Consider the following 12,589-nt stretch of genomic DNA (forward strand, 5'->3'; position numbering starts at 1 on the left):
AAAGATAAAAATTCATATGTATTTTGATATGAAGAAAATTTGGTGCAAATGACATGTAACAAAAATGAGAATAATAATACATTCACACTATATGTTCTCTTTCATTTAATTTTCACTCTTTTTTTTTTCTTATTTCACTTTACATTTTTTATCACATCGCATATTATACTACTCAATTCTTTTTTTTCTATTTCTATCCATCTATCTCTATCTCTAGATGGGTGAGATGTAAAGGTGTTAACAAAATACTTTTGAAAAAACTATGTGTGAGTGAATATATCCAGTGGCGGATCCAGGACCCCGGGGTCAGGGGGTTCAAATTTTTCAAATGAACACATCGGTATACCAAGCAGTTTAGAGACTTACCTTAAATTGAGCTAGGTAATAACAAGAACGAAAGAAGCCAAGAGAACAAAATACAAGTAAGGAAATGAAGGAAATAAGACAAGATAAGTGCGACAAAAAATACAGCAATACATGAACCATATACTAATGATATCCCACCATCTTCTTGGAGGAAAGACTTTAGAAAAAGGCATCATTAAAACCTTACTAGGAAAAACCCAGTGAAGGAAAAATAGTACCAATTTCTAAAATCTAAAGGTAACCACCAAGAAGGAATAAAAGCAGATAAGAGAATTATAAGCCTCCTCCAACACTCCACTGTCCAAATGCCTTCAGCCTGAATATATCCAAAGGAAGAACCTGCCTCACAAATTAAAACAATGCGCAGTAAAAGACCTGCACGAAATCAGCTCCCCTTTGCAGTGCTCCTTCCATAATAGTATCAGTAGCAGTAGCCATCTCCATTTGAGTGCAATCATCATAAATTGGTGTCAATTCATAGCTGAATTTAATTCCACCACAAACAAAACTTATTGCCTAAACAGCACCTTGCAAGAAAACCACCTTAATACTTATGCAGACACAATAGCAAGTCCCCACCATGCATACCACCACTTTGTGCACTATAATTAATATCACAGCCTAACCAGCCATATAAAATTCAATGGCATCATGAGAATAAAACACACCCTGCAGCCAACAATTTGATCCTCTCTACATCCTGCCAAATAACTTCAGTATGTAAACCCACATCAAATCTGAGTTATGCTCTCCCACGGATTCTACAGCCATTCGAACACAGAGTATACACATACACACTTTTTAGCTTTAATCCACACTCAGGACCTTCATCCATACCTTCAACCAAATTAATATTTTACCATAACAGATCAATCCTCAATTATTTACCCAATTCATCACTAGTCCAGTATAGGAAAGCATAACAGACTAAATTAATATTTACCCAATTCATCAATCAGCAATAACACGGTACCAGTACCACTAGTCCACTACCAGGGAAAAAAGTAAAAACAAAGCACAATACCAGTATACCACTAGTCCACTTACGGCCATTAGAAATTATGCAGTGAGAGAATAAAACAGAAGCACAATATGCAGGGAAAAAACAAGTAAACAACAGGTTAGACTTTAGAGAGAATAAAAACACTAACAGATTATGCAGTGAGAAGAATCAGAAGATTAGAACCTTTAGAAATTAGGGAAAAAACAGAAATCAGGTTTAGGAAAAAATCAGCCATGCCCATACCTTCAGAAATTAGAACCGCATAGGCAGAGCCAAAGGCAGGGCGCACGGCTGGAGAGTGGCACGTGGTGGTGCGGCGGCGGCGTGGTGGTGGCCGGTGGTGGTGCTTGGGAAATCAGAGAATGAGAGACTTGAGAGTGAAGAGCGTGAGTGTGTGCGTGACTGGTAAGAGGAGAGAGATCTGACTATAGTGTGACTGTGAGAGAGAGGAGTTGGGGTCTAGGGTGCAACTTTAAATTTTCAGGGGTTCAAAAAAATATATTATAGGAGAGTAAGTTGAAATTCTTTTTTTCAGGGGGTTGAACCTCCTGGGCCTTACGTGGGTCCGCCCCTGAATATATCCATAGTATAAACATAATACACGCACTTAATTACATTATTATATATGTTATATATAGTTGCACGCGTCAAGCGTGGATATGTAAATTAATGTGTAATTATTGATGTATGGACAAAATGGTCCTGTGCCGAAATAATTCATTAGTAGTACATCACATGGCTCATTCCATCATCATCATAATCATTTCTATTACAGGAAGTAGATACGAATTTAATATGCTTATTCGATTATGGAAAAATAAGGGTCAATCATCCAAAATCTTAATGAGAACATAATACTAGAATAGATAATGTAATAAAAAGGAAATTATATAGATGAGAATAAAAGATAGAAGAAAAATGAGCATGAATTTATAAACAAAGCTTAAAGTCAGTCTTGGTTTCTTTATAATTCTGAGAATTTTAATCCTCTTACTTTCTTTCAATTGATGATCATGACCCATTTGACTTTAGGTGATTTTAATCCCTACCTTTCAATTGCATGATTTTAGTCTCTATATTTCTTGATCCTCAAATTAAATCCCTTTGTCAGACCAACATGGTCTAAGATCGATCACAATTTTGTTGCATTCTGATAGCTGCTATACACAATTCTAGTTAAAAATAATATTATTCTAACAATAAATATCATCCATATATAAAATAAATCATTTCTACAATTCCTGCATCTTACAATCATGCTGCTGGTTTAATTTATAGTTTTCAACATATGATTATGATTATAGGTGAAAATAATTCATCTAGCTGCATGCCATTGTCCTATATATACCGATCGAGTTATTTTATAAAATAAATGTTTTCTATAATTAAAAGGGACTTGATCATCTAAAAAAAATATAGAAATTAAATTAAACTAAAATCATGCAATTGGTAGGAAGGGATTAAAATCACCCAAAATTAATAGTAGGGACCAAAATCATGCAAGTGACGAAAGTAAGTAGACTAAAATCGCTCAAAGCTAATATTAGAGACCAAAATTACATTTAAGTCTATAAACAATGATATATATATATATATTTCATTTGTAATCTTATTTTCATTTTTTTATATTTACTTTTTCAATTATATCCCATCACTTATTATATCTCTCATTTTTTAAATCTATATTTCTCTAAAGAATGGAGATGAAATACCTATCAACCAAACATTTTTCATATAAAGTTTTTTTTTCACAATAAAATAAGAAATTGCATAAATGTAAAAAGATATTGTAACATGCATTTAACTGCAAAGTTTAACCAAGTAAGTTGGTGTAGTGGTTTAGCACTTCATCCTTTAAGCAAGTGGTTGAGAGTTCGAATCTCAACTCTTGCGAATAGAAAAAACTCATTGACCAGCCCCCTACCGCTTAATGCGCTGACCGTGGGACGAGGGATTAGTCTCACGGCTATCCGTTGTGGGGATACCTTAATTAAGACAAAAAAAAAAAAAAAAATTTGCAGAGTTCGGGTGACATCAATGCATACGATCGACTATAAATTTGATTGGCTATAAATTATGGAAAACGGACAACTTATATAGACACTCACAAATTGCAATATACAACTCACTTAGCACCCATTACCTCTTCCTTCAGTCAGCAACCATGGCCTTTTCTCACACCCTGGAACCATCTTCTCCGCCTCTAGTGTTCTCAGTTAGGAGGAGAGAACCAGAGCTGGTGGCTCCGGCCGTGTCCACACCCCATGAAACCAAGCATCTATCTGACATAGATGACCAAGCTGGTCTTCGTGCCAATGTTCCCATCATACAATTCTACCGTAACGAGCCATCAATGGCAGGGAAAGACCCTGTTGACATCATAAGGAACGCGGTCGCGAAAGCGCTCGTGTTCTACTACCCGCTCGCCGGTAGGCTCAGGGAAGCTGCTGGTGGGAATCTCGTGGTGGATTGTAACGAGGAGGGGGTGATGTTCATCGAGGCTGATGCTGACATCACGTTTGAACAATTTGGTGACACTCTGAAACCTCCTTTCCCGTGCTTCCAAGAACTGCTTCATGAAGCTCCAGGATCAGAAGGTGTTGTTATAAATAGTCCAATTATACTGATACAGGTCCAACATCTGCCATATCTATTATATTGTCTAGCTAGTCGTCGTCTTATTCAGTTCTTCATTTAAGAAATGTTCAATAAGACATATATAACCCATGCAAAGGAAAAGAGTAATTTATGCATAATACAATCAGCAATAATAAACAGGTTAGATGAAAATTAAAATATGGATTTTTTTTCTAGGCGATGAAAAATATGGGTATATAATAGTACTTGTATCATAATTCTTTAAAATTTTATTTTTTTAATTTAAGAAGCTAGAAAATTTCCTTACTAGTGTTATGCTCTATGAAGTTTAAAAGATCTGTTACTTGAAACCGTTTGGAAAAGTGAACCGCACAACAATTCTTGACGCGCCCTCAACACACACTTTGGTGATAATTTTTTATCGGCAAAAAATGAATATATAACTAAAAAAACTCATTTCCACTTGAGTTTAATGGGATGCACTGACAGTGTAAACCCACCCAATGACATTCCTTCACTTTGCCACGTCATTTTAATATCTTAAAATATTTTTTTAATTAATAATAAAATATCAGGGCAAAAACATAGTACTTTCACCCTGTTCCATAAATCTCTGGATTGAAACTCATCTGGTAGTGGTAGCAGCCGCCGTAAATCTGTCAATAGCTTTCCGGCCCCTAAGCTTGAGTCACCACCCTTAAATCGCGGCCAAAGCCACCGCGCACCGCCACTGAAAATCTCTACCAGATCGTCGTGACACAAACTGGTGCACCGCGCCGTCGAGGGTGTCGTCATGCCACCACCGGGGAATGGACGTGAGGAGGGCAAAGCTTGTGGATATGACGAATTGGAGAATTCCACAATTTCATGACAATGAATTGAAAACAGTACACCACCATTGGATCTGTGGCAGGATGAAGAACATGGGGTGGAGCCTTGGAGGTTTTACACAGACGTGAAACATTTGCAGTCATGGTTGAGGGGAGTTTTTAATTTTTTAATTAAAAAGAATATTTAAAATATTAAAATGACATGGCAAAAAGAAGGAATGTCATTGGATGTATGTATAAAGTGAGTTTACACTGTCAATGCATCGTCATTAAACTCTTTCCACTTTGTATCGGTTAAATTAGCCATAAAAACTATAGATTAGTGTAGTCACCTAATTTATTGTACTTTTAAAATGTAACTAATCTAAGAAATGGAAAATATCTCTAAATTAAAATGTTGTGATTTTAGTTTTAATAAAAAAAATTGATATTCATTTTATGTCATCACTTTTCATATGTATCATTATCGCTATTTAATTTGGTTCTTTAGGTGAGGGTGATCGAAATTAAATTAGTGGTGAAAAAACATATATATTATGATCAATATTTACTATAAGCAGATATGAGCGAGGTAAAATCACTGAGGTGACTAGTAATATTTAATTTTGACATAAGTATCTTTGAAAATTTGAACATATGTAAGGTGCCAACATATTACTTGGCCGTTAGACAAGGTTAATTTTACTATGGCATAGTAGTTTAAACAATCCCTATTTAAATACATGATTTGATTTGCATAATGGATTTTTTTTTAATTCTCTTACATCTCTAAGTTTTTCTACATTTTATAATTTTCACATATTTTCTCTTTACATCTCTCTGCACTCTTTATATTTGTTATTTCTCTCTTTTTATCTTCTTATATCTCTTGGTGCGTGTTAGTGGATTTAAGAACTTTTTTCCATTAAACTACTTTGTATATTTTTTTGTTAACCTCGTCACCTTGAATTTTGAATCTTAGGTCACTCGGCTTAAGTGCGGCGGTTTCATCTTTGCTCTCCGCTTTAACCATGTCATGACAGACGGAGCCGGCATAGTTCACTTCATGTACGCCGTGGTAGAAATAGCCCGAGGCGCAAATGAACCATCAATCCTCCCCGTCTGGCAGAGGGAGCTCCTCCATGCGAGGGACCCACCACGCGTCACACACAACCACCGTGAATACGAACAGCTAACCGACGACACAATCACCGACCCCATCCTCACCGGAACAGACTTCGTGCAACAATCCTTCTTCTTCGGACCCGCCGAAATAGCCGCCATTCGCCGCCACCTCCCGCACCACCTTGACACTGAGTCCACCACATACGAGGTCCTCACATCATACATCTGGCGTTGCCGCACCAAAGCTTTACAGTTAGACCCGAGCCAAGAGGTTCGAATGATGTGCATAACCGACGCGCGTGGGAAGTTCAACCCTCCTTTCCCAACCGGTTACTACGGTAACTGTTTCGCGTTCCCTGCGGCGGTTGCCACGGCGGGGGAGCTTTGTGAGAAGCCGCTGGAGCATGCGGTGAGGCTGATTAAGAAAGCGAGCGGTGAGATGAGCGAGGAGTACATGCACTCTCTGGCGGATCTGATGGTGACTGAGGGAAAGCCCTTGTTTACTGTTGTGAGGTCATGTGTGGTGTTGGACACGACGTATGCTGGGTTTAGAGAGCTGGATTTTGGGTGGGGCAAGGCGGTGTATGGTGGGCTTGCTCAGGCTGGGGCAGGGGCTTTTCCAGCGGTGAACTTTCACGTGCCGAGTCAGAATGCGCAGGGAGAGGAAGGGATTTTGGTTTTGGTTTGCTTGCCTGCTAAGATTATGAGTGTGTTTGCCAAGGAGTTGGATGACATGCATGCTTGACAGCAGCAAAAGAGCTAGAGTGGGTGGCCCTTTGATCTACTTAATTATAATTAAGTTGTTATGTTTCATGGGCATGCCATGAATGCGTCGTGGCTTTTATTTAATGTAAGAGGATATTGTCTTTATATATGCAATAATACAACAATGATATATACACACCTCTTTTTTATGCACTTCATTTTCATTTATATTTCTCTCATTATCTATTACATTTTTTTTTGACATCTTTACTTTCTCTTTCTTACTTTTTCTTTTATTCCTATCTTTCTCCTCCTCAACATTTTTTCACCTCATTTTGAGGTATCATCCTCGGGTGACTTTGTTCAATAAATTTTTTGTCTTTATCACTACAAGAAATTTGCCATATACCAACGGCAGCAAACTGTCACTAAAGAGTTAAAAACCGTAGGTATAGACCCAAAAACTTTTACCAACGGTCAATTCATTCCGTAGACTTTGAGTCGCTATACCTACGGGTAAAATTCCGTCGGTATATCTTTTAGCTACGGTTAAGCATCTGTAGGTACATACTTTAAGATATACCTACGCTTTTTTTACCATCGGTATAAGTATTAGCAGGGACCCACAAATTCTCAATACCAACAGTTTAACTGCTAATGTTATAGGCTTTAGTGACAGTTCTATTTTCATTACAATAGAACTTTAAGATATACCAACGGACACTAACTGTCAGTATAAGGTATACTAGAAATACATAATTTTCTACACCCACGGTTTCAGTGCCATTACTACAGAGTTTAGTAACAGTTTTGAAATTAAGATATACCAACGGAAACTAACTGTCAGTATAAAGTATACTACATATACATAATTTTTCTATACTCACGGTTTTTTTTATATATTTTAATAACTCATTTTAAATTGCAATAATCACAATTATAGCTTTATTATTATGGGATTCAGTGGCCCTGTTGTTTTCAGAAGATAAAAACACCAATACAATTGCATCTCACATTAAAAATTGGAAGATCATAATATGAAGTGAGACATTAAAATGGTTGTTCTATACACAACCATATCACATAAAAATTATCATTGTCTTGGAAACATCACAATACAACATAATGGATCATCACCACCAAAAAGTACCATAGTAATATAAAGTACGCACATAAGTAGCTTTTCAATCAAAACAATTCAGAAGACGAAATCTCAACTTAATTATAAATCCTAAAGGTTCCACAAAATCATATGCATGTTTAATCTCCAAGGACAAAGTAGCCGCTTCCTAATAATCTTCATCTGCAAGTATAAAAAAGAACATATCATTAACAAAATATAACTTTTTTTCTAAAATATAAACACAAAGCTTTACATTAAAATATAAAATGATCACATAAAAAATAAGCACCAACAAAAGTAAACTGCCAAATAACTAAATGTATGTGAAAGCTTGATCAATAAAGTGTGCTCCAACCCAATGCAAGGATAAAAACAGAACAAGAAAAACATAATAACAATTTCAAAGCTCCTATTACAACAAAGAATAGTAGAAGATGTTGATTTAAATTAGTAACAAGTTAGTACATGCTAAGAAGATATATACCATATTCACTATCTTCATTGGAGCTTGAACTTGGAGAATTCAAATGGTCACGAGCACGCGAAGTATCTGCAACCTATTAAAAGTAAAAGAATACAACTTACGGATTGTAATCTGCGTAAACTAAAGAAGAAGATCTAAACACCTTATGAGAACATGAGAACAAAGTACTTAGCTTCAAAGAAAATAACCAAGGCTCATCATGTATTAAAATATCATGCTAGAGAGGCGTGTTCAATATCAAAGCAAATATGAAAAGATGTACTTCAAAGATGCATCTGCCTCTTTTGTACATTAGCACATCGTGGACCCATATCAAGTGCAAGAACATGGAGATAACAAGTTATAGCTAAGACATACAAACTTTCAGTTAGTTTTACCATTCTAACTTTAGCTACAATCATATCAATTATAGGAAACAAAAACTCATGTGGCAGCAATAAACTCATGAAGCAAACCTCCAGTTACAGATGCATTCAGCTACCCTAACTTGTAAAATACAAACATTCAGAGCGTTAACATGGATGGGGGTTGTCACTTTGTACGTATCTAAATTTATTTTGTAAACTTATATTATTAGTGTAGAAAAAAGAGCATTGAAGTGGGAAAAGTCACCTGTCTTGCAATATCATTAAACTCTTCTCCAGGTAAACGATTTTGAACCGCGGACACAAAACTTGTCAACAAGTTTTCCAAATAATTCACTCGATGACTTAGCTCTTCATGTTTAGATAAAGAATCTTTTGATGGATCACGAATCCACTCTCTAGACTCTATCTAAAAATATTAACCAGGACAAAAATAACTTCTTAGACGAATACAAATTGAATGAATTCATAGCAGTCAAATTTTATATTGACATTTTACTTAGAAAGGATTCTAAGTAAAATGTCAATCATAGAAGATACTGAATTTTGCTTCCTAGTTCAAAACTGTTTGGCTGCTATCAGTTCTAAAATCACCAACCTAATAAAAAAAAAATATGCAATTCTATAAATTATTTCATAATCACCACATAATTAACTAATCAAAAGCGTTTTCTCAACATTGTCTAGCAAAAACATACATACATTTGATTAAAGGAATGAAATCCAAAACAGAAACTGAAGAGTACAAGATAATGGCATCCAGACTCATTAGACAATAACGAAACACAAAATCCAAAACATTGAATCAAATTTAGAAGAAAAGAGGAAGGACATGCACTCAAGTGTTTGAAAAGTGACAACCATTCATATACAAATTCAATGAATTCATAGCAGTCTCATTTTATATTGACACTTTACTTAGAAAGGATTCTAAGTAACCTCATGGATGCTGCACAAAAAGCCCAACAAAACAAAACAAAGAACATTAAAATAACCATAATGTAGAGACATTACCCGTTGTAGTTGTGCTGCTGCTGGAAGAATAAAGGTTGATTTAAAGTCGTTTGTGTTCTTCTCTTCGCTTGGGTGATGTCTTTGTGTTGGTGTTTTTCTCCTTGGCTTGATTTCGCAGTCAGAAGTAACTTGCATTATAGAAGCAAAGAGGTTACCAATTAGAGAAAAAAATCCCATGGGTTCTCTAAAAAATAATGAGGATGTAATAAAATTTTCTGCACAGTGTCATCATCTCTGCTCAAATAACAACAAAACCGCACACAAACATACAAAAGAGAAATTAAGAAAACTCTTTTTTTTAATCATCCCTTATTTCAGATTCTTTCACAAATTTTCAGCAGAACATTGAGTTTTCACATAACATGGTATTCTTTGTACTGTAAAGAAAAATGCAATGGAATTTTGGTCTCGATTGATGAGTGGTTAATTTCTATGATTATACAAGGTGTTCACTAAAGCTTAGTGAAAGTGTCTCTTCCCTGTAGAAGTAGCATTAAAACAGCAAAATCCAAAACAAAGAATGGGCATATGCATGTGTATCCCATCAACAAGAAAATGACAAAATTAATGTATGTTTATTCTGGGATTCACGTGTAGCAAGGCATTGACCATAATTGGACAATGAATGTAATGGACTTAGTTATGTTATAACTGGTGATGATGTCACATTTAGCAAGGCATACAGAGGAAACATTCGTGTATATCAATTGATTCTGAAATCTGGCCAATATAGTCTCAACTCTCAAATAAAAGAGGCAACTGAAGGAAGAGAGAAGTTGCGATCAGAGAAGGAAGGGAAGAGAAGATTTGTGTACCTAAAGTAAAGAGAAAGCAGAGAGAAGCCTTGCAGAGGTCGCCGGTGAGAGAGAAGCGGCATAGAGGTCGCCGATGAGAGAGAAGCCGCGCTACTCGTTGTGGTGCAAACAAGAAGGGCCGTGAGAGGAATCCATAGCTGCTTAGAAGAACGGTGATTGGAACGTGTTTGGTAAATTAAGGGTTTTACTTTGGTACAAAGAGAAAAGGGTTAACATTAGTTATTATTAATTATAATTATTTTTAAGTGTTTTTTGAAAAATAAAATTTTGGCAAGGAAAAAAAGGCGCATAGAGGTGAAAATTTTGGCGGGCAAAGTTTATACCATCTTTTTGTTTATATATCACAAAATAGTATACTAATGAAATAAATAATTTGTAGGTATATGTAATATATACCCACAAATTTAAATCTGTCCCTAAAACAAATAGTGACGAATTAAAATATTGGTTAGTATAAAATAATGTTTATAGCCATGGTTTCAATTTCGTCAATCTATACTTTAGTTAGGTATGTCATATCTATAGTCACGGTCAATATTAAGACTCACACTTTTTATCGTACAAGCGGTGATGGCTGTCACAAAGAAGAAGGGTCGCGCGCACAGAGGTGAAGGAGTCGCACGGTCACATAGATTGAGAAGAAGGAACACTGCACGCACAAAGTGGAGGAGAAGAAGGACACCCACGCGCGAGGTTGAGGAGGCGAGGGACAACACATGCGAGGTAGAGAAAGTGTGGACTACCCCATTGATCGAGCTTTGCATTTTGGAAAGAAGTTTTGTGTTTCAAATAGGTTTTGTGTTGTTGACCGTGATTCGCCGAAACTTGGCTCTCAATGAGGGATTCATAGTGGTCGGGTTGTGCGATTCACCGCGGAGGGGCCTCGTGCTCGGTCGAGGGACGGTGGTCGTTGTTGCGCTAAACGGGGGTCAAGGCTTAGTGGTGGTCGTTGGTGGTGAAGTACTAAGTCAGGTGATGGATGAGTCAAGTGCTAGGCTTTGCGTTTCAGCAGAGAGATAGTAAAGGGTTTTTTTTTCCTATGTACATTTTATAATTTTTTAATGAAATATTAACCTTTGCCAAAATAAAAAGACGGCCAATTGTCTGCGCTGAAGGGGATCGAGGCTTAGTGGTGGTCGTTGATGATTATGTACCTAGTTGGGTGATGGATGAATCGAGTGCTATAGGTTTGGCGTTTCAGCAGAGAGATAGTAAAGGGTTTTTTTTCCCTCGTACATTTCATAAGTTTTTGATGAAAATTAACCTTTGTCAAGATAAAATGCGCTCAATTGTATGCGTTGAAGGGGGGGGTCGAGGCTTAGTGGTGGTCGTTGGTAGTGAAGTACCTGGTTTGGTAATGGATATGAATCGAGTACTAAGTTTTGCGTTTCAGAAGAGAGATAATAAAGGTATTTTTTCCTTTGTACATTTTATAATTTTTTAATGAAAAATTAACCTTTGCCAAAATAAAAGGCGGTGAATTGTCTGCGCTAAAGGGGATTTAGGCTTAGTGGTGGTCGTTGGTGGTGGAGTATCTGGTTTGGTGATGGATCAATCGAGTGCTAGGCTCAGCGTTTCAGCAAAGAGATAGTAAAGATTTTTTTTTTTCCTTTGAGCATTTTATAATTTTTTAATGAAAAATTAGCCTTTGCCAAAATAAAAGATGCTCAATTGTATGCGTTGAAGGGGGGGTCGAGGCTTAGTTGGTGGTGATGTACCTGGTTTGGTGATGGATGAATCAAGTGATAGGTTTTGCGTTTCAGCATAGAGATAATAAATGGTTTTTTTCCTTTGTACATTTTATAAGTTTTTAATGAAAACAAAACCTTAATAAAAGGCTCTAAATTGTGAAAATTTTGGCGGCCATGATTTAGCGACGACACAAGAATTTGTCAGCATATGAAACCTATAGCCATGGTAAACAACTTTCTATTGATATATAATGTCAATACCCACATACTTTATATCTATGACTATATAATATAGTAACGAAACCTATATCTGTAGGTATAGGTAATATATACCCACAACTTTTAAATTTGTCGCTAAAAGATATAGTGACAAAATAAGATGTCTGTTGGTATATAATGTCTTTACCCATAGTTTATGCTTCGTCACTAATGGCTTTGGCTACAGTAATATCCATCTGTAGGTATATAATACCTATAGCCATGGTTACAAA

The 12,589-nt window shown here is 36.2% G+C and overlaps 1 protein-coding gene and 1 long non-coding RNA gene across 2 annotated transcripts; one reads left to right on the forward strand and one right to left on the reverse strand.

The window, feature by feature from the left end:
- Positions 1-423: 423 nt before the first annotated feature.
- LOC130720331 (uncharacterized) lies at positions 424-2,240 on the reverse strand. The gene is made up of 2 exons (XR_009013040.1): positions 1,613-2,240; positions 424-1,203 (listed from the first exon to the last, which is right to left on the reverse strand). It is a non-coding gene; the product is annotated as an uncharacterized LOC130720331 (long non-coding RNA).
- Positions 2,241-3,458: 1,218 nt separating this feature from the next.
- On the forward strand, positions 3,459-6,819 carry LOC130717598 (benzyl alcohol O-benzoyltransferase-like). Its single transcript, XM_057567895.1, has 2 exons — positions 3,459-4,001; positions 5,759-6,819. The coding sequence occupies exons 1-2, from the start codon at positions 3,534-3,536 to the stop codon at positions 6,644-6,646; spliced, it is 1,356 nt and encodes a 451-aa protein (XP_057423878.1). The 5' UTR covers positions 3,459-3,533; the 3' UTR covers positions 6,647-6,819.
- The last annotated feature ends 5,770 nt before the right edge of the window (positions 6,820-12,589 follow it).

Source organism: Lotus japonicus, chromosome 5 (assembly GCF_012489685.1).
Source record: "Lotus japonicus ecotype B-129 chromosome 5, LjGifu_v1.2".
In the NCBI taxonomy this organism is placed as follows: Eukaryota; Viridiplantae; Streptophyta; class Magnoliopsida; order Fabales; family Fabaceae; genus Lotus; species Lotus japonicus.